This window comes from Erpetoichthys calabaricus, chromosome 8 (genome assembly GCF_900747795.2).
Source record: "Erpetoichthys calabaricus chromosome 8, fErpCal1.3, whole genome shotgun sequence".
Lineage (NCBI taxonomy): Eukaryota > Metazoa > Chordata > Cladistia > Polypteriformes > Polypteridae > Erpetoichthys > Erpetoichthys calabaricus.
This window is the reverse complement of record NC_041401.2, coordinates 23,726,974-23,753,343: the sequence shown is the minus strand read 5'-3', so window position 1 is coordinate 23,753,343 and position 26,370 is coordinate 23,726,974. Positions and strand designations below refer to the sequence as shown.

At 38.3% G+C, this 26,370-nt stretch overlaps 1 protein-coding gene across 2 annotated transcripts in view; it reads right to left on the bottom strand.

Annotated features, from left to right (window-relative positions):
• Positions 1-26,370, bottom strand: part of stk39 (serine threonine kinase 39) — a 134,836-nt gene that overhangs the window by 54,784 nt on the left and 53,682 nt on the right. Inside the window, exons 10-12 of one of the 2 annotated variants that reach the window (XM_028806362.2) lie at positions 21,423-21,488; positions 7,977-8,048; positions 7,478-7,600 (exon numbers count right to left, since the gene is read on the bottom strand). In XM_028806362.2, the coding sequence (XP_028662195.1) occupies positions 7,478-7,600; positions 7,977-8,048; positions 21,423-21,488 (261 nt within the window). The remainder of the gene's footprint in view (positions 1-7,477; positions 7,601-7,976; positions 8,049-21,422; positions 21,489-26,370) is intronic. The other variant, XM_028806363.2, reaches the window with a different exon arrangement.

Genomic DNA, 26,370 nt, shown 5'->3' with positions numbered 1-26,370 from the left:
TAGGAACAGATTTTGCAATTGCCTGTCACACAATGAAGTGACCCATTTTACAAAAAGGGCCATTTACTTAGTCAAATGTGAAGGTGGAAGTGCGTGAAGCAAAAAAAAAAGCATGATATGGAATGGGAGCATCAAAGCCAGACTTTAGTGTGATTGCACTTTTTCCCCTGTCCTTGTGCTGTAAAGAGGCAAATATATTTTGAACACTACATATAGTAGATTGTTTCTACACTTCTACAGATGGTGCATGCATGCACACAAACTACAGCACTGCTGTATGGATTCCTTTACTTATAAATGCCAATAAATACTTATTCTCCGTGCACTAATGATATATAGTTAGAAAAAAACTGCAGTACTGTACTGAATTGATTTTTTCCTCACCTCTAATGACATTATAACTTGTACAAATATACAACAACTCTAAATTGCATGGTTATTTACTATATAATATACAGTACAGCGTGCACCATAATCTACTATAAAATAAAACACTACTGCCTTTGTGTGTATGTCCAGTTCCTCCGTGAAATCTAATTGGTCAGTTTCATTTTGTTTGCTTAGCCAAACATGATCAAGACAGGTTGAGACACATTTGGATACCAAGGAAAGGTGTAGAAGGAATGCTGAGCCACCTTCAAACAAGAAAGGTATTCACAAGAATACAAATGATGTTCTCACAGAAGGTCATTTGGGCACATCTACCACTGATGGCAGTCAAAAAGTAGACAGGTGGCGAGCAACACGCCTTGAAATGACAAAGTTTGATAAGTAGGCTGTACTGTACAGGAACACAATTGAGACAGAAAGTAGAAGCCAAGACAGGTTGAGACACACAAAGATATCAAACAAAGGCATGTGACAAATGCTGACAGTACACACAAGGAAAGATGTATCGAATATTTTAAAATGTATTCTATTATGCGTCTTCAACATGTAGCATAGCTAGTACAGCATATTTATTGTAAAACTAGTTTATGACATCTTCCAGTTAATGATTGCTATGGTAATTTAAAACATACATTTACTTATCATTACTCAATAGATCCTACAACTCAGATGGTGATCAGCAAGAAAAATAAAAGAATTTCTGATAAATACAGAAGACTTACAGATGGTAGAAATGTCAAGTATTCCATACTTTCCTACAGAGTGAAGACCTTGCCTGTGGTCTGCTGGGTTAGTAACAATTCACCTGAAAACCTGATCTTCCAACAGTGGAGGGGATGCTGGTGCACGCATGTTGCAGCAACTCCTCCCACGTTTTAACAAAACGTTTTGTTAAAAATCACATTAACCTTGTACTTTTTGCACAGGTTTCACTTTATTTTATTGTATGTATACTTCATTGATGCAATCGACTTAAATTGTATTGATTTTGGATTTTTTTTTTATGGACTTGACTGGGTTCACACCTCGGGGACAACTGAATCTTTCTGTGGTTCACTAGACGAGACTTTCTTTCAATTGCCCACTCCCGTCTGATGCCTGATCTATGAACATTTTTACTTTGCACCATAGAGATCCAAGAGCTGGAAATGTTCTGTCTTTTTGATTATAAAGATATGATATGATGGATTGCTGTCAATTCCTTCTATACATGCTTCAACTGGGAATAACTGAGAAATTATCTGATGTTTGCACCCACCTAGCTTGTGGCTCTGGGATGATCATGTCTATAATACCGTGTGATAGACGGCTGGCAGCTCATCCCAGCCAACACATCCAGGACGTTAGATGGCGTCTCCCCTGCAGCTTAGAGGTGCCCCGGATTCCCGCAGGGCACCATGAGAGATGGAGTTCGGCTTCACAGCCCCGCTGGGTGCTGTGGGTGCCGCCATGTGACACTGCATGGACACGCAGGGATTTTTATTTTCCCTATAGACCAGAAGCACTCCCAAGTCACGGGGACAGAAGAACAGAAGTACTTCCGGGCTGAAGAAAAATACAAGTCTTCATCTGACCCGAAAGTGCTATTGAATCACATGGACAGAAGGACAGGAGCACTTCCGGGTCAAGGACTATATAAGGGACGATGCGAGACCCAACAAGCTGAGCTGGAGTTGGGAGGGAGTATGACAGAGCTGCTGGGACGAGAGAAGGAAAAGAATTGTATTATTGATTATTTGTGTATTGTGGTGGATGTGGTGCTTTAGAGGCACTATATTGAAGAAAATGAAATTACTTCTTGGTGCTTTTAAACCGTTGTCTGCATCTGTCCGTTGGGTTTCACGGGGCAACAGCACCCTCAAGCATCTTATTGACACCTGCATTATATGCATGTGTTTATATGCTGGAACCTCTGAATTCTAGCAGTTATCGTTCATGTGCATCTTGCAATATCTCCAAATATGCTTCTTCTGGATTGGATTTTTTGCTGCTTTGCTATCTGCGCCACCCCACCCTGCCTGTCTCACCATCTCCACTGTGCTGCACCGCATCTCTGCTACTGTCAGATGAGTACTGCTCTATAATATACTGAAATACTCTAGTGATAAACTCCTTCATATTAAACAGTTTGGTCAGACCAAGTAGTCAGACTAAATTATACTAAAAGACCCTGGCATTGTGGGGCACCCAAAATATTTACATCGCAGGTTAGGTCATTGCTAGTGCTGGGGTGCGAATGAAAAGTTCACTAGCAGCATTTGTTCAGGAATACACTGTCCTACTCACGGAAATAAGAATGTCAGTGTGCAAAATTTTCAATATGCTAAAATAACCTCCGGGTACAACAAACTCTCATTAGCTAATACTGCAATGATTAACTCAAGATATCTTAATGGCAAAGCATTGGTGCTGTCAGAATTCATTACAGACTCAAAACTGGATATGCTATGCTTAACAGAAACCTGATAAAAACCAAACACAGAGGCTCGCAAATCAAGGCAAGGAGGAGGGGTCACTGTAATTGGTAGATTTGAGTTGCCTGATGAAGGGGCCTGAGCTGCTCCAAAAGCTTGCATATTGTAATCTTTTTAGTTAGCCAATAAAAAGTGTCATTTTGCTTCACTTCGAAATTGCATCCATGATGGCTAACATGGTAAATCACCCTATCACTACATGTAAACTAAGAATGCAGACTCCAGGAGCAAAAAGCAGAGCCAGCAACTATGCATGCCTTTTACCAACAGGCAAATCAAAAGGAGAAACAAACAGATAAAGAATCAATCATGCCTTGACGTGCCTGTACTAAATAAAAAGGGCACTGAATTCTACAATGGTCAGATATCTTCATAACATCTTATTCTGCTTTATCTTTTTATATCAGTTTATGTGCACAGAGAATCTCATTTTTTGAACACCCATGTTTTCAAGTGTCTTATTCATTCCAAGGCTGTATTTTACCTGCTTTTTTTTTTGTGCACATATACATATATATGTACACACACACATATATATATACACATATGCACGCATAGAAATATATTCCATTATTGTGCCCACCCAAATTTTTTTCCAATTTGGGCACTTCAGTCTCTAATGAGCGCTCTTTTAATCCTACTTTAGGCTGCGTTTAGCCATCCCACTTACTAAAGCTCAAAGCTTTCTTTCATAACAGAATTACAGCCCATCAGTCATAGCCTAAACCGGCTCATAGTCATGTGCAACCCTGGATGTCGTATGATTAGCTTTTTTCTTTCTCCACCTATCTACTTTGCTGACAGGTTTTTATTAGTTTCTCCCATCAGCTGACAAGGGACCTGGCCACCATTCCCCTGTCATGCATCCCATGCCCCTTTAAACAAGAGTTAAAAATGCATGCACAAGGGCGATACTGTTGATTCTCTTTTTGATCCTATACCAAGTGATACGGAGGCCTGTTTGCCAAAAACAGATACCAATACCAATACTGCTTTTATAGCCCGAGTGAAGTAGAGCTAATATTGAGTAACTATTATTATTATTTTTACAAAAGGAACATAATAAATATTGAAAATATGAAAATGTGTTCCAAGTATGTCCATTCATCAAGCTATAAATGTAACATTCTCATCACTAAAAACAGAAAATTTTCTCTTCAAACAATTACAACAACCCTACATCTGTTTAAAGTACTAATGTTACCTGGGTGCTACCTGCTTCTCTGGAAGGCTTCTTTAAGAGTAGACTACAGCCATTTGGCAACCGTGCCTGGCTTTTTAGCCGGACTGTCTGTGCTCTCTTCTGATCCCCTCTGTTGTAACTCCTCATGTTCGGCAATGTGACTGATGTCCATGTGTTTTACCAGGTTTGTGGTGTTGCCGCAGTAACGTACAGTCTTTTGACATGTATCAAATTTTGCTTCGATATTGTTCATTGGAGTAAAATAACTCCAAACAACGTTTTGCTTTCTTTCTGCGATTTTCTCACATACAGTATACAGTCCCAGTGCTTTGGCTGGTGGATTGCAGCATTGCCAGAGTGAAGGCAGGACGATAAAAAGCAGGAAGGAAAAGGTCCCGTTTTACACAATATGAGATGTTTAATTTAACACTAGAATTACCAGAGTCTACGAAAAAACTCATAGATCCGGCCCACCTTAAAACCGTTCTCACCTCTCTTTTGTCTTCTAAATGTGCTGATCAAGATGAGCAGCAAAAAGCCGGCTATTCCATCCCCCACCATCACAAAACGTTCACTAAGTTTTCCCAGCTCATGCCTTGTTTGATTATCTGGGAGTGCCTGAACTAGAGTTTTAGAGTGGAAATAATAGATCGCTATTTGGAACACAGGCATTTCATGTGTGTTCCGTTTCTACAGTAATCTGTGTAAATACATTGTTAAAACAGAAACTTTTTCATATTTTAGTAATAAATGTTACAAAATGTAGGCATAAACTATAGAATATGTGAAGCCTGATAGCCAGACACCAAATAAACACTTTCACAAAAGGTTCAAGGCTGTAACAACACCTTCCGTGGTGTAACGCTGAGATTTGCTGACTTAGAGCACGGCTGCCCTGCCGCGCCGTTAAGACCCGAGTTCGATTCCCCGCTGGGGAGGAAGTTTTTTTTTTACTTTGTAGCCTCAAACGGACATAAAATTTATAAATTTGTATGCACTGTAAATCATTAAGTTTACAATGTCGATCACGGTTATTTCTGTTGATTAATTCATGCTTTTTTACTTAGAGTCAGAACAGGAGCTTATTCAGCTTCTGATCTGACTCTAAGTAACAGCGCCAGTATAAATCACACCCAATCTGACACCGTTCGTTTTCCTTCGACGATGTTTTCTGATTGGTACTATTCGCGTCATAAAATGATTTCTTCAAAACGTCACATATATTTGTTTTGAGATAATGAATAGAGCTGCAAATTACAGGTGCTTGTTCAGTGTAATAGGAACCATAGCACAGAGAGGTGTGTACACTCCAACACAAGTACACATGTCATAAATGTAGGAAGGGCGCTCCTTGGGTGAGCTATTGCGTGTCTTTATGTGAAAACAGCAGTGTCAGATGGGGAGTGTCTGATGATTGCATATAGCGCTGAAGTTACTGCTCTTTACTATGCTTTCCTCTGCATGTCCTAGAGTACAAAAGAAACAGCATACAGCAACATGTGGGGACTGGCAAGAAAAAAAACACGCGGTTGTATGTATCATGATACATTGCAGAGCTATAGCGCATCTTATGTGAAAACAGCAGTGTCAGATGGGGTAGGGAAGGATCCTGAACGTGACCGAGAGAAAAGTGAATAAAAAAAAACAAAAATAAAGCTAACCTTTACAAATATCATAAATTACACCAGCTGTTACAGACTCTGAAATCAAATGTATCTTTTTATTCTAAAATAGTAAAAATAAGAGCAGTTCACTTCTCAAAAGGGAGTCGAGCAGGATCGAACTCGTGACCTCTTGATTCCCAGTCAGCAACTGATACTGTTACGCCACGGGGACGTAGTAAATGAATATCAATGTCGCACACTAAGGCGGCTTTTTTTTTCTGCAGTTATATTTTTGAATAAAAGCGCACTTGTTCTGTTATATTTGTACCTTTCGTGAAAGTGTTTCTTTGATATTTGGACTTCAGGCTTCATACATTATATAGTTTATGCCTACATTTTGTCATTTACTACTAGAATATGAAAAACGTTTCTGTTTTAAAAATGTGTTTACACAGATTACTGTAGAAACGGAGCACACATGAAATGCATGTGTTCCAAATAACAATCTACAGTATTTCCACTCTAAAACTCCACTTCACTCCCAGATAATCAATCAAGGCATGAGCTGGGAGAAGTTTGTGCATGTTCTAAGTCGGTGGGGGGATGGAATAGTTGGCTGTTTGCAGCTTGTCTTTATCTGCACATTTAGAGGACAAAGGACGCTGGCGGAGAAGTGCGAACGGATTTAAGAAGCGATTTAAGGTGGGACAGATCTACGAGTTTTTTCGTAGGCTCTGGTAATTCTAGTGTTAATAATAATAATGCTCTCACCATCAAATGCTTTTAAAAATAATTTCTAATAAACTTGCATATTATTGAAAATGTGTAATATCAACACTTTTAATGTGAACATCGATGTTTAAATTAAAATGTCAGGACAGGAAGCATCGATACTTTAGTATCCATCTGCCCAACCCTAGTGCGTGCGCTCACCTGCTCAAAAGATGCCATTGGTTCACACTCCGGTACACCTCCCGACTCCTCCGCAATGCTTTGCCTAATCAAGCGCACCTTCTCGGCTAGCAACAAAGGCCGCAAAAAATAAAATACAGTTCTTAAAACCTTACCGTACTTCCCTATCCTGACACTTTCTAACCAGTGGCATCAAGTAAGCGATTCCAGGAGAGATGCCCACAACGCTATCCAACCCTGTTGGCGCTGATATAGTCCTACAACTCTTCATGTGCACCTGAAAGGATGCAGGTACTTGCCATTTCGATAACCTTTATTTATAATACTGAGGAATTAACAGGGCACAGTTAATTATAGTCTGCAGAACACCTCCAGGAAAAACTGTACTGTACTACAGAAAGTTGGTGAGGACAAATACACCACTACAATACAACTCCCTTCATAACAGAGTATCTTCACAAGTTCTAATCAACATGCTACAAGAAATGAGACTCTAGACACTGTGTTCACAGAAGGAGCCACGAGCATTCCTGGAAAGAAGATGTTGGCCAAGGCAATATTTAGTTTGATCAAGGAGGGCTAGAAAGGAACCAAAGCCAATCTTTAAATTTCAGTATAATCAATAACATTTATTCAGCAGAATTCCTGAAATGAGAAAATCAACTGCATGCACTAGGACACTGGTGTACATTATTAGGAAATATAGCACATTTCAGACAAAAAAAACAAGTCATGTGGTTATATCATAGAATGTGACAATTTAAAGCAATAGTTAGGATAAGATTTAAAATAATATATTTAATAATAATATTTAGGATTACATTACCAAAAAATTATCCTTGTCCTTATATTTTTATGTAGCAGTATGTACCTTTAAGCTTTCCATTATAATTTCTTTTTTTACTAGTTCTTACCCTTCCCTGAGTAACTGCTGCTTGTCCTTCCTCACTCCTCTCATCCAGCTCGTCATCACTCCATTCCCAGTCTCCATCTTCTGTTTTATGAAGATGACCGCTAGATCCTGGCACCCTTCTAACCTATTTTGTTAAACAAAAATGGAGTTGTTTCATTTTTTTAAAGAAATATTAAAAATAAAAATGCACGTGCCAACTAAAAAGATAAATGCAGAGATCAGGAAACCATTTATTAATTTTCTAAATCTACATGATTAATGAAAGTATCACAGAAAATTAAATAAATGGTAATAAGAGCAATAAAAGTGCAAAGGAAAGTGTTTTCTTCAAAACAGTTTAATTTTTTTTTGTTAATTTAATTAACAAAAATTGGCAGCCCAATGCCTACAGGAAGCATGCAAGCAGCACAGAGTACAAAACACAGACACCTTCAACAGGCACCTCAGAGCAGCCTAAAAGAAGCACCCAGCAGCTAATTGCTAAGACAAAAAACAAATACCCTTCTGTTGCCATCTTGCTCTCTCTCAGAACCTGACACCATGCTTGCTTTCCCAGGACTCTGCTCAGGTTCCTTGAGCAAAACAAAAAAGCATCAGGCCATTCTAAGAGACATTTTGGCAAGCTTGATTTTACATTAGTGAGTATGCTAAAAGCAGTGCACGATTATTCCGGAGACTTAAGACAAAAAACAATGTCTTCTCTATTGTTACACAAAACAGAAAGGCTGCAGCAAAGCATGAGCATGGTCAAATGTAGGCAGCAACAGCACAAAGGCTTAAGTTGTACTGATTCTGAAAACTGGCACAAGAATAGGTTTTCTATTTAATACAAATAGCAGATGGCAGAGGTAACATAGCAAGATTCCAGCCTCTGTGACTAAAGTGTTTTTTTTTTTACTCATTGATTCCCATGATAAAAAACAGTTATTCACTGAAAATGTACATTTTAACTAAAAAATGTGTTTGATAAAATAAAAAAAAAATCCATTTGATTTATGCTACTTCAGTTACAAGTAAGAATGACTTGAGACGCCTAACATCCTTATGCTTCAAATCTGATCTGACACCTGGTATTTACTACTAATAAGAGTATTCATTTCTAACAGTGCAATGTACTAGAATCTAACCAAATCCAACACACAATTTATGATTCAGGGTTTAAAATGCTTGCAACATGGATCACTTAAATGTATTATTCTTAAATACTGGGAATCTAAACCTTATGCTAGATGACAGCATTTAAGACAGTAAATAGAGAGTAAATAGTATAAATCAACAACCTGTGCTCAGTAAATCAAATAACTAAAGATAAACTGTTTAAGTTAAGTTTTAGCTAATTTTCTGAATGTAACAAACACTGTCTGCCATTTCAGTGTGAAACAAATTCCATTATGACTGTTCTATCAAAACACTGTTATAAACAAGTAACAAAAACTCAAAAATACTAAAAAAAAAAGTACTAAAATATAGAGTATATAGAGTTGCATTAAAGCATATGACAGGGTGCCTCGAGAGGAGCTATGGTATTGTATGAGGAAGTCGGGAGTGGCAGCGAAGTACGTAAGAGTTGTACAGGATATGTACGAGGGAAGTGTGACAGTGGTGAGGTCTGCGGTAGGAGCGACGGATGCATTCAAGTTGGAGGTGGGATTACATCAGGGATTGGCTCTGAGCCCTTTCTTATTTGCAATGGTGATGGACAGGCTGACAGACAAAATTAAGACAGGAGTCCCCGTAGACTACGATGTTTGCTGATGACATTGCGATCTGTAGCGATAGTCGGGAGCAGGTTGAGGAGACCCTGGAGAGGTGGAGATATGCTCTAGAGAGGAGAGAAATAAGGGTCAGTTGGAACAAGACAGAATACATGTGTGTGAATGAAAGGGAGGTCAGTGGAATGGTGAGGATGCAGGGAGTAGAGTTGGCGAAGGTGGATGAGGTTAAATACTTAGGATCAACAGTACAGAGTAAAGGGGATTGTGGAAGAGAGGTGAAGAAGAGAATGCAGGCAGGGTGGAATGGGTGGAGGAAAGTGTCAGGAGTGATTGGTGACAGACGGGTATCAGCAAGAGTGAAAGGGAAGGTCTACAGAACGGTAGTGAGACCAGCTATGTTATATGGGTTGGAGACGGTGGCACTGACCAGTAAGCAGGAGACAGAGCTGGAGGAGGCAGAGTTATAGATGCTATGATTTGCATTGGGTGTGACGAGGATGGACAGGATTAGAAATGAGTACATTAGAGGGTCAGCTCAAGTTGGACGGTTGGGAGACAAAATTAGAGAGGCGAGATTGCATTGCTTTGGACATGTGCAGAGGAGAGATGCTTGCTATATTGGGAGAAGGATGCTAAGGATACAGCTGCCAGGGAAGAGGAAAAGAGGAAGGCCTATGGGAAAGTTTATGGATGTGGTGAGAGAGGACATGCAGGTGATGGGTGTAACAGAACAAGATGCAGAGGACAGAAAGATATGAAAGAAGATGATCCGCTTTGGCAACCCCTAACGGGAGCAGCAAAAAGAAGAAGAATGAAAGTGCAGTATTAAACATAAAATAAAAGATATCTAAATTAACATTATCTTGCAAGCTAGAAAAACAAGACACGAGTTTCCTCTCCAAAAACAACTGTAATATTCGTTAAGTTTGTACATTCTCTTCCAACAGAAACCTTTAATTACAGCATACAATGACTTTTGTGGACAATCATTGCTTTATATCACTAATGAAAAACGTGAGTAAGATTCTGAGAAGTGTATGAAAACAAAACCAACACTGCCCTCTGCTAAGCAAGCACTATATAATTTAAAGAGTTTCTAGATTAACAAAAATAAGGTTACCTTATGCATGGCCATGTTGTTTTTATGGTAATATTGGGTTCTAGCACATAAATATTTATAAAAAAGTGGCACTTGCTTCAAAGGATTATTACGTAAGCTGACATACCTTTAAACTTATTTCAGTGAAGATGTAAGTTTATACAGTACTAAAAACTGACATTGCTACAAAATGGCACATTGTTGCATGATAGTAAAATAAACTGCATTTTCAGAAACAGAACTTAATATATTTTATTCTTCAATTATTTAGGACTGGTGTCTAAATAGGCCTCTTTCTGTTAGTTGTGGAACATCAAGTTAATATTCTTGATTTACTTGTTACTTGTCTTGTAAAAAATTAAATATTTAACTAAAACTAAATAGATTTAATATGATTAATTGACTGGTTATAACAGTCCTGGGATATCAGAAACAGAAATGTACATAAGAATATTAAAAAATGAGAAACAGATCAACTAAGTGTATAGTCTAAGCATAGAGTTAATGAAACCGGTATATAATAGCAATACAGTTCGAGTTTTGTTTGTACAAAGCTAAGTTAAGCAAGTTTGAAAAAATATCGTATGCATGATATAATCAAAAAAGCACAAAACATCTAGTATGCAGAGTTATTTCATGTTTGAAAGTAACAACACTGAAGTGGGTTATCAAAAGCAGTCCCGTAAAATGAAATCCATTATACTCTGCTAGTTATTTCTAATCTGTTAAATCATGATGCATAGATGTTCAAGTATTTTAGATTTATTTTTAATAAACTTTATAAGAATATTAATGTAGTAAATATATATGGCATGCCAACATTGAAATGAGTCACCCACAATAAGGGCATCCATTCAGTATGGTAACTGCATATGTGAAAACTGATTTTTATTTGCTTAGCTGTTATCTCTGAATATGAAAATACAGAAGCATATCTGCTCAAATAGTAAATGAATTAGACAAAAAAAAAAAACTAAAAAATCTAGTGTTAGGCTGAAATAAAAATAAGCCATGTTTACGAAACCATATTTGAAATGACACAAGACTTTGCTCTGTGGATATAAAGAGTAACAGTGTTTTCTGTGTTTATTTTTAAAATTATTTATATTAATATTTGAACACAGAATTTTCTTCAGTGTGATTTCTAAATAACTTGCATATTCTGTTAAATTCAATGGATCTTGACATTGTGTGGACCTTTTGAAGTAATGTGCAGATAAAGTCATCTCAATTAATAAGAGTTAAATACTGTTAGAAACAACCGATACAAAAAATGGCACATGGAAATGGACCATGCCATTTGTGTAGTCATTAAAACAAGACAAATCTTTAGCAGATGCAATCAAAATATGAAGGTGGCAAGCTCATTTCCATCAGCTGACAAAGAAAATAAATTGAGTCAAGCAAAAAAAAAAAAAAAAAAAAAAAGGTAGCATCCTATAACCATTTCTTTTGTCTTGCTACACAGCCACTTCTGTTCATTATTATTAATGTAATTACAAATTATTGTACATATCATTATTTCTGCTACACGACATGCAGCATCTTAAATTTCCACACCATACTTATAGAGTTCTCCACTTAAATCAAGTGGTACACATTTGGAACATGGCTGAAATTTCTAAATTTTTTCTACTTGCTTTTTTCAGGAGTATTTGACCACAACATACTTTAAAAGGTCCAATTGATTTTCTGTTGAAGTGTCTTTAATTTATTTAGGAAATTGATTTGGACTTTGTTGTATCCCACATATTTGCTAAATAGCATGTTTCATCATTAATAACAAATGCAATCCCTCTTATGGTTTACTTTAGTAATTAACACTAGAATTACCAGAGCCTACGAAAAAACTTGTAGATCCGTCCCACCTTAAATTGCTTTGCACCTCTCCATCAGCGTCTTTTGTCCTGTAAATGTTTTGATAAGCAGCAAGCAGCCTGCTATCAATTCCCCCATCGCCACACAGTTTTTTCAGCTCAAGTCTGTTTGCCTGCGTGTCAGTTGCTTGGAGTTGTATAGAGTGAGAAGTCAAGCAAAATGACACCTTTTATAAATACTAGATCGTTCTTTGGAACACAAGCATTTCATGTGTGTTCCGTGCCTACAACAATCTATGTACAGTAAACACATTGTTAAAATAGAAACGTTTTTCATGTTTTAGTAATAATTTACAAAATGTAGACATTAAGTGTATAATGAGTTAAGTCTGAATTCCAAATATCAAAGAAACACTTTCACAAAAGGTACAAATATAACAGAACAAGTGCGCTTCTATTCAAGAATATAACTGCAGAAAAAGAACCCGCGTTAGGGTGTGACATTGACACGCATTTGCTATGACCGCTTTGGTGGCGCAACGGTATCAATTGTTGATTGGTAATCAAAACTTCACAGGTTCCACCCCGGACGAGTCCATTTTGAGAAGTGAGCTGCTCTTATTCTTACTATTTTAGAATAAAAACATACATTTGATTTCAGTCTGTAACAGCCAGTGTAAAATGTATGATACTTGTAAAGGTTAGCTTTTTTTTTTTTTTTTATTCAGTTTTATTCTCTCTTGAGAGTATTTCAGCATAGGATTTATAAAGAGTGATACCATTATGGACTACCAACTAATTATGTGTGCATTCTAAATTTATTCCCTGATGTTTTCTCTCCAGTAACTGAAAATACCACTTAAAATCAATACTAAACACAAAAGCTCAAAAAATGAGTTTTAAATTACTGAATTTCAAGATAATATTTTAACATAAAAAAACTCTTTAAAGCTGTTTTTCTAACACGTTTAAAATCTGGTTTGTCAGAGAATTACTGTTAGGTTTTTAACATTTCATATTGTTAAGATTAATATTTGAATCATTACCAGGTTAAAAAAACCTACTAAGGAGTAATATTTAATAGATGAGTCAAATTAATTCATATTTCAAATGGCACAGGCTTCTGTTGCTTTAATTGTACAAAACTGTCCCTCCATTTTTTCATTTGTCCAAACTTTAATTCTTGCGATTTCAGTTTTATCAGGTTTAAATTAATCTGTTACTTTTAGAACTTTGTTGTGCTGTTTCCAAAGTATTTTATATAAGCAATAACTTTGGCTTTGCTTATCCTATGCACAACCTGAGAAATAGTAAATTTACTGGACTGAAGCTACCTGCAGTCAATTAATGTTAACCATTCCAATATATAATATATGTGCTTTACTATGTTCGTCACAGTTTAGGGGTTATGCTCATAAACATTAGTTTGCCTTCAAAAACCAAGCAAAAGACACACGTTTACCCTTTGTACAGTCATATCAATAATGAAGTACGCCGTTTTTCCTGTCCCAACTCAGGGCTTTGGCAATTATATGTTCCTCTTAAACCAATACATGTTATATTAATTCAGAGATGTGCTTTGTGCTTTGAAACATTGAAGCACTAAATTTATTTTATTTTGGCATTAACAAATGGGGCAGATCATTAATTTTAAATCGATTAATCCCATCATCATTTCAGTTGCTCTTACAACTTCATGGCACTGTAAGTTAAATGATTACACATCTTCCATTATCCTTGAATAAACTGCATTGTTTTTTATTGTGGCATTTGTGTTTGGGTTATTTACTGAAAAACAGTTCATCAACAAAAATAGTTTATCATGTAGAAACTACAGAGAAAGTGGGAGTTAATATCGTTTATAAACTGGACAGACCTTTTCATAGTTTTGAAGGTAGTCCAGGGTTAAGAGTGAGAAAGATCTCCCACAACTGCAACATATGCTTATAATACATAAAGATATATCTTTCAAAACTCTCCTTTTAATCCTACCCTTTCAAAAGATACTGTAATTTTGACTTAAATATCAAATACCACTTTTTGATTAAATATAGTCTTTGAATTCAAAATAAAAATTATACTGTATATATTTCTGTCTGGTTTTCTCTCTATATTAGTAGGCTAGTATTGTAACAGATATAGTTTTTTTTTTTCTAAAAATGTCAAGGAGTAAATTTATAAAGTACCTTTTAATAGACTGTCATTGTAACAACCTTCAGAGAAACTTGCTTATTGTTTGATAAACAGAGAACTTAAGAATGGAAGGTAATTGCAATACACAGTAACACCTCAGTTTTAACTGCATCCTGAACCAAACCCATGACCAACCGTTGTTGTCAGATTTTATGACACAAGTCATTTGATTGTAGACTTTATTTTATGCTTTTCTATGATAGCGTAGGGTGGCACAGTGTTGTAGTGGTAGTGCTGCTGCCTTGCAGTAAGGAGACCTGGGTTCACTTTTCAAGTCATTCCTACGTGGAGTTTGCATGTTCTCCCCGTGTCTGTGTGGGTTTCCTCCGGGTACTCCAGTTTCCTTCCACAGTCCAAAGACATGCAGGTTAGGTGCACTGGCGATCCTAAATTGTCCCTAGTGTGTGATGGGTGTGTGTGCGTGTGTGCCCTGTGGTGGGCTGGTGCCCTGCCTGGGATTTGTTCCTGCCTTGCACCCTATGCTGGCTGGGATTGGCTCCAGCACACCCCCATGACCCTGTAGTTAGGATATAGCGGGTTGGATAATGGATGATAGCTTAAAAATACAGTCTGTAGATATAAAATAACATGCAGAAAAAAAAGAACTTTCAGTAAGACTGCTGGCATTAGATTTAGCTGGCAAAACTGGAATGATCCTGCTGACAATGGACATTATTTGAAGGTGGAAATTATAATTAGCTGTTACTGTAGTGTTAATTTAAATTTTGGGCAATTTTATCAAATCGACATTTGTTCTGTGGCTATAGGTCTATATAATAATAAACAGAAAATAAATAGTCTCCGGTTCTGCACTTGGTACAGCAAAAGCCACACAACCAACTAGAACTGTTAGTAAAGATTATCCAACCTCTGCAACAAGATACCAATTCTTGCAGTAAGTAAATTCAGTCAATAGTTTCAAGATTTATTTTTTACTTGCATGGACAGTATGTTGATTGAAGGGATTAAAAGAAATGCTAAGCTCTTTGTACTCAAGTGTCTGATGACAATGGAGACCAACAGCAAGTCCAACTAAATTATGAAACTAATTGAAGCAACTTTGAAATGTTAATTGATTATTATAGACAAAATATTAAAATATGAAAGTGTTAAAAAACTGTTTACAAAAAGGCATTTTAATCTTTAATTTTCTTTTTATTTTAGCTGACAAGTTAATACTTGAAATACTAAGTTATTAGCCTTGATTTGCATGCTCACTCTACAACACTTGCCTAATTAATATTCACTTATCAGTCACTCTCATCACAGACCTTTCCACATTGCACAAGACATGAAATGTACTGCACTATATGCTCAATAGCACTTTATTCTCACAGAGGTCTACAATACATTAACAATGTATGTCTGCTCACTGGCTATACTTTTGCTGTGATGCCTATATCCTCCAGCTGCTAAATCGTTAACACTAAATGGGCTATGCTTAAAACTGCCTTAGCAAAGGCCAAGAACCGCTTCAATAGTTGCACTCCTGCTGGGATTCACGGATGTGGTGATACACTCCTAAATAATAACCTTTGAAAGGACTACACAAATACTCTAACAAAGGCCAGGAAAACCACCTGCCAGGTTACCAATATCCTTCGACTACTGGAAAGTTTCCTCTGACAGAGCTGAACATACAATGAATTTCTTAAAAGAGAACTCCTCAGAAGTCTTATTTAGGTGCATTAGCAAATTCATGGTGATGGCCATGTCTGTCTGTCTGTATGAAACAACCCGGCCACCTGTGGACTGATTTTGTTTAAATTTAGTACTCTTACTCTTCAAAGAAATTTGGTGAGACGGTTCAGTTTTAATATACATATCTGGAACAGATTGCTCTGTACAAAGTTTCAAAATATCAAAATCTGCCACATCTTAAAACAGAGAAACATTCAGTGTGACTTCAGTTACAGATTACTGTTTCAATTTTACCTTGACAGTGGCTACAACAAAGTGTATATTTTTAATATTTTCATCTTTTACTTGTCCGCCAGCTGTTTGGAATACCAGTATGTTAGAGTAAGGGCATGTTCGTGCAGACTTACCACATATCACACAGCAGCACCCTTCCCCATTGCTTTAGGTAAGTTAACGATAAGTATAAAAATAAAAATAAAAAAGATGCTTCTCTGGAAATTAAAAAAGGAAAGCAATTATGTAAGAATATGTAGGACTGAATTGACTAAATTAGTATTAAATGCAGGATTATTATTGTAAGGAACCGACTTTATCAACCTGCATCTAACCAGTGTTTGAACTAATTTAGTACACTGGAAAGGAACGACTCAATTAAATGAAATAAAAATAGAAAGGGAGGTGTAGTTGATCTGCAGGGAAAATACTGGAGCTGCTGGGCAATCTGTAGTATACAGTTTCTACAGTGCAGGAAGAGGCTGACTGTGCCTCAAACATCAAGGGCAGGGCAGTATTAGTTTTCAAGTGCATAAAGATTTACTTATGGTATAACGTACAATAGACTGAATGTGCATTAAGGTTTATCTGAGCCTTTAGACCCGCTATTGCTTTTCTGCACCTTCAGTCTGGAATTAAAACCTTTAAAATAACTGTCACCTTTGGTATACCTGTTATACAATAAATCAGGTCCTTTCTAATTTCTTAGTAATTTCTAATTCAAATTACTGCACATTAACTAATATAAATAGATAGATGAGGAACTTATTTCTTTAGCTTCATGGGGTAATATTAATAGTGATTTTATGCAAGTATTGGTCATTTTGTATTAATAGTTAATTCTTCTTTGGTAATTATTGAGTACTACTCTATTGGGTATACTTTCAAAAATGTTATGTTTAAGAAACCTGAGCAACAGCTAAGTCACCCTCCACCACTACCAAACATCAATCAATTCTACAGTAATTTTACATCACTTAAATTAGAATCTGCTGCATATGAAAGCTATTGAGCCACCAAATGCCTATTAAGGCTACATTTTTAACTAAATGACAATGTAAAGCGCTGTTAAAAAGCACATATTGAATGTAGTCTACTGTATTAATAAATGTAATTGCATTTAATCATAGCTGTTATTTTTGAATATGACTTGTTAACAGAAAATTATTAGTAGTTAATAAAAATGTGGCCAATGATTCTTAAATGAAGTAACTAAAATTTATGAAATGCTATCAGTTAACTTTGTCGCCGCACGCACCTGAATGTTATGGCATGTGTACATTTTCAAACTTGTTTCATTATATATTGAAAAAATAATGGAATGAATTAATTTACTGACAAAAGATTTTATTAATACACCTGGGATCATCACTTTGCAGTTTGTGGGCCAAATCTAGCCCACAAGTTTTCTGTGTTCCAAAGCAATCCTTCAAAACATTTTTTTACAGTCATATTAAAATTATATAGAATCTATAAATAATGAGCATACAAAAAGTCAGGCACAACAGAGCCTGAAAGGGGCAGATGCTGAATTAATGTTAAAAGGGCACAACAGAAAATACAAAATGAAACTACTTCATTGCAGATCAGATGGGTAAACTAAGCACTTTGCAATGATAACACTATAAAGACATTCATCATTAATGAGGATTCATCATATCAATTTTCCTCTAAAGATGTTCTGACAAACATTTCTGCTAGCTATTTTACTGTAACACTTAACTTACAATGTGAATTTTGATCAGTAAAAGTTATGTGATTTGATAGAACCACTGCAGATTTTCATAGGAAAAGCACATGAATTTAAATGACTGAGTCTGGCCTCTCCAAATGATAACAACGGTTATTACACTTGATGATTCAATATCTTATGACATATGCTTCCATATTTTCAACATACGCTTGACAATTCCATATCCTGCATACATACAAATTTAACAGGGAGTGTATGTTCCGATATATACAATTGTGGTGGGAGGCTGAGGGCTGTGCCTAGCCATGACACCTGGAAGGACCGTGAGAGGGACTATGCCTCCTCTGGACCACGAGAGGGCAGCTGCCCTGGTTTGTATCGGGGCCACGGGAATTGAGCATGGAAGCTCAACCCTATAGGGGCCCTTGGTTACTGCCAGGGGGTGCCCAGGCGATTGTGGAGCCCTGGACATCAGCACGAAGGAGTACCAGGGAATTCCTGCGGAGGTGCCACAAGAAGTTTATCAGAGCACACCTGGCGCACGTCTGGGTGGGGATAAAAGAGGCCACCTCCCTCCAGTCATCAGCCGAAGTTGGGAGGAAGAGGATGAAGCTCGGAGGAGAGGAGTGGAGGTGGTGAAGAAAGGACTATTGGAAGGCCCAGACATAGGGGTGTTTGGTGTAAGGACACTGGGTTGTATGCAAGACTTGGATAATTGTAAACAGTGCAAATAAATGTTTGTGTGTTTTGAACCACCGGTGTCTGCCTGTTGGTGTTCAGGCTGGTTTTTCACAATGGCATCCCAGATGGGACTCTCTGCCTGATACAAGGCGGGGGGACCCGTTAAGAAATAATTTTGTGGCCAGCCCGACACGGCACGACACCCCACACATGCACCGTGGTAGAACGGTACGCACACAACCCCGCAAATAATAGCGACTCACGCCAAAAGACCACCTATGGTTCACGGAAGAGTCGTCTGTGTCCGATGGGGAGAAAGAAGAACTGGAAATGTTCTTCATTTGGTTCAGGAGGTAAGTCCCTTCTCCAGCTGCAGTGGGTCCTGGGGAGATGGATTTGCCAGATTACCTGTGTTTTTCAGCCTGGGACTACCTGGACCCGCGTCGGAGGCCGAAGCAGCCTGATCCGGGGAGTGATGCCAGGACGACGGCAGTAGACAAAACTGGGGAGGAGGAACTGCTGCGCGGCAGACGACTTGCCGGCAGGCTCGTCACCCCATCAGGTCCCGGAAGAGCAAGACAACAGAGAATCGAAGTCCCTCCCCGAGGCTGGCGAGGGATTGGATGGTGTGTTTTGTGTTCCTGCCAATGATTGGTCAGAGGCGGGACCAATGAATGTCCGTCCTGAGCCAGGGGAGGACCCGAGTGAGCCGGGGAGAAGGCTTGATGGCATGCAGCCGGCGCGTAGGACCGAACAAAGTGTAAGTCCTCCACCAGCTGTCGTTCTGTCTTTGATAGCGGCTATGTGCGAGCTGGAGGGTTGCCTTCAGCTGTAGAAACGCTCTTCCAGGTAATACGTGTCCTCCATGAGACAGTGGAGAAGCTGGAGGAAAAGGTGATCGCGCCACTGAAGACACTACGCCAGTGGATGGATTCTCCGGCCGGAGGGATGTGGCAGTATAGGTAAGTAATACCGGTGCCGTAAAAGAAAGGGGGGTGTCGTGCAAAGGGATTCCGGTATTGTTCGGTTCCGGAAATCAAGTAGCCGCATCTCCTATAGTGGACGCGATGGTGAGAGTTGATCATGTGGTGGGGGTGGAAAGAGCAAGAGGGCAGGTAAGACGCCAGCTGTTGTGTGCCAGGGGTCAAGGTGCCCTGCTCCCAGAGCCAGCGACAGTCTCACGCCACTCTACAGGAACGCAGACGGCATGGGTTCTTCTTCTTTGCCATAAGTAGACTCAGACCGTCAGGGCGCCCCAGAGAAAGAGAAGGACCCGGAGGAAGAAAGCCAGCTCATCCGACAAGGGAGGACGTGAGCTCACGTACAGTGACATCCACCCTCTGTGGTGCCAGAGGGAAGCCCCGAAAGCAGCTGAGAAGATGGGGGTGCGAGTGTTTCCGTCAGATGGCCTGGTCTTAGGGGCACGGAGACGTAGGAGGGGGTGCCGAAGTGGCGAGTGCCAGTCGAAGGGGGGAGCATTGCCTGTGTAGAATGAGGAGAGATGCCCCCTTTTCCAGCTTTTGTTTTGTAGGACCGGGCCCTGAACAGGAGTGTCGTGCCGCGGGAGACCTGCCCTTGCGGGACGGGCTGCTGGCCCCTACGGATCTCAGCTGACGGAGGGGCAACGTGGCGGGCGGCTGGGGGCTGTGCCCAGCCAGGACACCTGGAAGGACTGGGAGAAGGACTATGCTTCCCCCGGAACACGAGAGGGCATAGTGTAAATTGTGTGTGTGCTTTGAACCACTGGTGTCTGCCTGTTGGTGTTCGGGCTGGTTTTCCACAATATATATATAATTTCACTGAAGCACACACTTTGAGGTTTTCTATATAGTTTGAAAATTAGTCCTAAGCAGAACTTCTTATGAGAAACATCACTTCAGTTCTATGCTTACAACTCTTCAGCAAGCCTTAAAAGTTCTGATAAAGATTTTTTAAGTCCTTCAAAAGTTGCCAAAAGCAGCAATTCCTAGCAGCATGACATGCATTACAGAGCACATATTCACTCTCGAGATCTAAAAATATGTGAGGACAGTGAAATAAAAATTAAAGCCTCAAGAGACAACCTATAATACTGGTAAGAACAAATTATATCTTAAAAATATGAAGTCACTTTTAGTATATTTGTGGAAAGCCTAGGGAAATCAAAGAATTCCAGACTTTATTCAAGGAAGAAGTTTTAAGTAAACAAATTCTTTCATAAACTAAATCCACTGAAGAATAAAACACCACAGAAGAAACTCAACAAGGGTTGAACTGAAACATGTCACTTCAGCAACAAATTTGCTTCATGGCACTATAATAGACGGGCACCCAGTGACAGGCTATTTCCTGCCTTGAGTTCAGTACTGCCAAGGCAGGCTCTAGCAGCCCGCAACCCTGAATTGGATTAAGCAAGTTTGTGTATGTTATCTTATTTTATACTTTGTAGTTCAAATAACAGTGAAAGAAAGTAGTGAAGTAAATGTTCCTGCATATACAAATTAATCTAGCAGCAGCTGTTATCAGCTCCTTGCTATATTAGACCTATCAAGTTTATTGTTTGATTTTTTGCATGCAGTAGACACTGGTGGTAAGAGACATGAATATTTACCTTCCAGTGACATCCTAAAGATATAACTAATATAAAGCAATGTGTTGTTTAAAATAATATGAAAATAATAAATCTAACATTCCATATATTTTCAGAATATCCAAACAGAAATCATTATTAAATTTATACAGCACTGTATAATGAAATTTCTATTGGTATTTCACTTTTAAGAATCAAATTTCATGCAAAGGAAATGTACATGCCAATATTCCTATATTCTATCAGTGTAAGAATAAAATATTACCTTTTTTGCTCTTTGAGCAATATTAGGCGCTTTATGCAGAAGTTTTTCTATCAAATACTCTCTATTCTAAAAAAAAAAAAATTAATTTGTCATTTTCATCCGAAGATAAGCAAATTATATACATTTGAAATTTTAAAAGAAAAAAAGTTAAACAGGAAAAGAAGCTAGAAAAAAACAAAATTGGCAAAGTATTACAAAAAATACTGACCTGGTTCATATAAAGTACACTTTCAATACTTCGCGAGTAAATAGTTTGATAAATAACTCAAAGACTCCATCATGATCAACAGGATTTTACAATGGATGCAGATGGGTATATTATAAATTGTAAGCTTTGAACCACAGTTAAACATTTCTATTTATAGGAGGGATGTTGCACGCTGCCTTTTTCCGATTCCCAGATGCTTCTGTTGCTTCAGTCCAACAATGTTGTAATGTATGCTGCCTCTGAACACAACTGCTATAAATAGGGGTCATGTCTTTTGGGAATTCTCTCCTTTGGTGTGCAAAATAAGGGAGATGTGCAATGTTTTATGTTTCCATAGGATGCATGTGTAGTAAGTGTGTCTGCTGCAGTAGCAAAAATGCAACTCATTTATTTTTATTTAATATAGAAATTCCACCATTTCACACCCTAATAGCTGCCAAACAAAACTGAAAAGGTAAAATGATAGACTGATATAATGAAAATGAAGTAAACATATACTGTGCAAGAGGAATGTATAGCAGACAAAAATTAATGTTTTGACTTCACTTTTTCTCACATACTGAGTAAAAATTTACAAATCAAAAACATCTGCAGCAGCATTTATCCGTAACAATAATATAACCTCACTTTTTCTCTCTTGCATTTTAATGAATACACCTCACATACAGAGTAAAATACTAAAACTCGAGAAATCTTCGGACGCATTTATTTTTCATACTAATACTATACACTCATATGCGATCCTAAATTGTACCTAGTGTGTACTTGCGTGTGTGGGTGTGTGTGCCTTGCGGTGGACTGGCGCCCTGCCCAGGGTTTGTTCCTGCCTTGTGCTGGCTGGGAATGGCTCCAGCAGACCCCCATGACCCTGTGTTAGGATTAAGCAGGTTGGACGATGACTTACTGACTATACTTTAGTATAGTATAAAGTTTGACACTTTACTCTTTCATTTTAACACTAGAATTACCAGAGCCTACGAAAAACTCGTAGATCCGTCCCACCTTAAATCGCTTCACACTTCTCCATCAGCGTCTTTTGTCCTATAAATGTGTTGATAAGCAGCAAGCAGCCTACTATCACATTCCACACAGCCGCACTGTTTTCTCAGCTCAAATCTGTTTACCTGCGTGTCAGTTGCTTGGAGTTGTATAGAGTGAGAAGTCAAGCAAAATGACACCTTTTAGAAACACTATATCGTTATTTGGAACACATGCATTTCATGTGTGTTCCGTGTTTACAACGATCTATGTAAACACATCGTTAAAACAGAAACGTTTTTCATGTTTTAGTAATAATTGACAAAATGTAGACATGAAGTTTATAATGTGTGAAGCCTGAATTTGAAATATCCAAGAAACACTTTCACAAAAGGTATAAATATAACAGAACAAGTGCGCTTTTATTCAAAAATATAACTGCAGAAAAAGAACCCACGTTAGGGTGATACGCATTTACTACGACCGCTTCCGTGGTGCAACAGTATCAGCTGTTGACTGGTAATCAAAACTTCTCGGGTTCAATCCCCGACGAGTCCGTTTTGAGAAGTGAGCTGCTAGTATTCTTACTATTTTAGAATAAAAACATACATTTGATTTCAGTTTGTAACAGCCGGTGTAAATATATGATACTTGTAAAGATTAGCTTTTTTTTTTTTTTTTTTTTTTTTAATTCAGTTTCATTCTCTCAATCACGCTCACAATTCCACCCTACCCACATCTGACACTGCTGTTTTCACATAAAGACGCGCTATAGCTCTGCAGTCTACTTGTGACTTTACTCTGTAGGAAGTAAGTAAATAAACCAAGGTAAATAAAAATAAGTAAATAACATTCGATCTGGCTCTTATATATGTTACGGCCAAAACCCGAAATTGGCCAAAGTGGGAAATGTCCGGCCAAATCGGGAAATGGCCAATGTCGCTGTAAATTGACCGGCCAATGTCCGATCTTTTCCTCGATTTCGGGATTTGGCCAGCCAGTTTGCGAAATGGCATGGGGAGATCGGCCAAAGTCGGAAGGAAAAAGGCATGAGCAGCGATTTGGTGCGCACTTAGTAGTGCAATTGCGATAAGTGTACTCTTGGCGGCTCATGTTCAGAAAGAGGACGCAACTTGGTTGTTTCACAATAATTAAGATCAGGTATATAAGTAGATTTCACATTTCTGTTATCATTTTAGCAATAAAATAGTGACTTAACATCAGGGACCTATTTTATTAACGTTAAGGTTAGTGTTTGGGCGAGGGGAAGGCCGTCTCAAGTGGCGTCCGCTTTGCTGAACAAGACCCGCCTTGAGCAGTTTCTCGTGCAGAATGGAAAACTCACTTCTGAATCTGCATCTGAAAATTTTTAAGCATCTTCGCACCTTGAGCGGTCAGTCTTACATCAGCACATCGGATTTTGACCAGAGAGTTCTCGCCACTTCGTGAAATGGCTGGCCAAAGTAGCATATATGCCGGTCATTTCTAGTACTTCGGACTTTGGCCACACCTCGCGGCCAAAATGCGAAATGGCCGGTCAATTCGGGAACTGGCTGAACTTCGGGTTTTGGCCGTAACATATACAAAGTACAGTGACAGCAGCTTCCACCTGCAGCTATAGACTCTTCAGTTCGCAAGCGACTCTCCAAGCTAGTGTTTACATCTGGACGGTGTATATGCCCTAAAAAGAAGTCTGACTGCATTCTCGTACCAATGATTGCTAACTGAAGTGTCTGCGTGCACTTTTCGTGGCATTACACATGTATTTTTTGAGCATGGAAAGGCGATGGAAAAAGAAAAGATGATGCAGCATCAACAAGCTTCAGTTCTAAGACCTCAGCTTCCTCCAGGGAAGAAAGTACAGTGCCAGGTGCATGTTCAGTGTAATAGGAACCACAGCACAAAGAGGTGTGTACACTGCAACAAGTACACATGTCGTAAATGTAGGAAGGACGGTCCTTGGGTGTGTGGGAACTGTTAATATTTGAATGTGATGATTTTATATAGCACGGAACGGAAATCAGCAGTTCTTGGCATTGCACCACGCAAGCTGTTGTATCAACCGCCTACTGTAACTTGCTTTCTTTTATCTTTGGTTATAGTCTTGAATAAAAGTGCACTTGTTTTGTTATACTTGTACATCAACATTTCTATGTTACTTACATAAAAGCCAGATCGAATGTTATTTATTTGGATTTAGTTACTTAGTTCCTACAGCGTAAAGTCACAGGTACACTGCAGAGCTTCCTGTGTTTCAGCGACACGGGCATGCTCAAAAAATACATGTGTAATGCCACGAAAAGTGCACGCAGACACTTCAGTTCGCAAGCATTGGTACAAGAATGCAGTCAGACTTCTTTTTAGGGCACATACACCGTCCAGATGTAAACACTAGCTTGGAGAGTCGCTTGAGAACTGAAGAGTCTATAGCTGGTGGTGGAAGCTGCCGTCGCTATACTTTGTATATAAGAGCCAGATCGAATGTTATTTACTTATTTACCTTGGTTTATTTACTTACTTCCTACAGCGTAAAGTCACAAGATAGACTGCAGAGCTATACCGCGTCTTTATGTGAAAACAGCACTGTCAGATGGGGGGATAGGGTGGAATCGTGAACGCGACTGAGAGAATGAAACTGAATTAAAAAAAAAAAAAAAAAAAACAAAGCTAATCTTTACAAGTATCAGATATTTACACCGGCTGTTACAGACTGAAATCAAATGTATATTTTTATTCTAAAATATTAAGAATACTAGCAGCTCATTTCTCAAAATGGACTCGTCAGGGATTGAACCCGTGAAGTTTTGATTACCAGTCAACAGCTGATACCGTTGCACCACGGAAGCAGTCGTAGTAAATGCGTGTCTCCCTAAAGCGGGTTCTTTTTCCGCAGTTATATTTTTGAATAAAAGCGCACTTGTTCTGTTATATTTGTACCTTTTGTGAAAGTGTTTCTTTGATATCTGGACTTCAGGATTCACACATTATAAACTTCATGTCTACATTTTGTCAATTATTACTAAAACATGAAAAACGTTTCTGTTTTAACGATGTTGTAGACATGGAACACACATGAAATGCATGTGTTCCAAATAACGATATAGTATTTATAAAAGGTGTAATTTTGCTTGACTTCTCACTCTATACAACTCCAAGCAACTGACACCCAGGTAAACAGATTTGAGCTGAGAAAACTGTGCGGCGGTGGGGGATGTGATAGTAGGTTGCTTGCTGCTTATCAACACATTTACAGGACAAAAGACACTGATGGAGAAGTGTGAAGCGATTTAAGGTGGGACGGATCTACGAGTTTTTTCATAGGCTCTGGTAATTCTAGTGTTAATGGCTATGCGTCTAATTGTGTTCATAAGAATTTCCATGTGAACGTTCTGTAGTAGTAGGGTGTTGTACCGTATTAGCCATTATGGATGCAATGAGAAGTCAAACAAAATGACACCTTTTATAAATAAAATGAATACAATATGCAAGCTTTCCAGGCAGCTCAGGCCCCTTCTTCAGGCAAGATGTAATACAGAAACTGGAATTCCAGGGTTTATATAGACACCAGGACAGATACAGCATTGAAAAACCTTTAAGTGAGTACACTTAAATGTAAAAAATGAATAGACCTCTCCAGGTTAAGATTCATTTAACAAGAGAGGAGAACAATGTATAGTCAAGATATTTTGATAAGATAACTGTTCAACAAAGTCTTTTCAAGATTTTGATGAGTTTTCCCTACAATGTGGATCTATAGTCAGG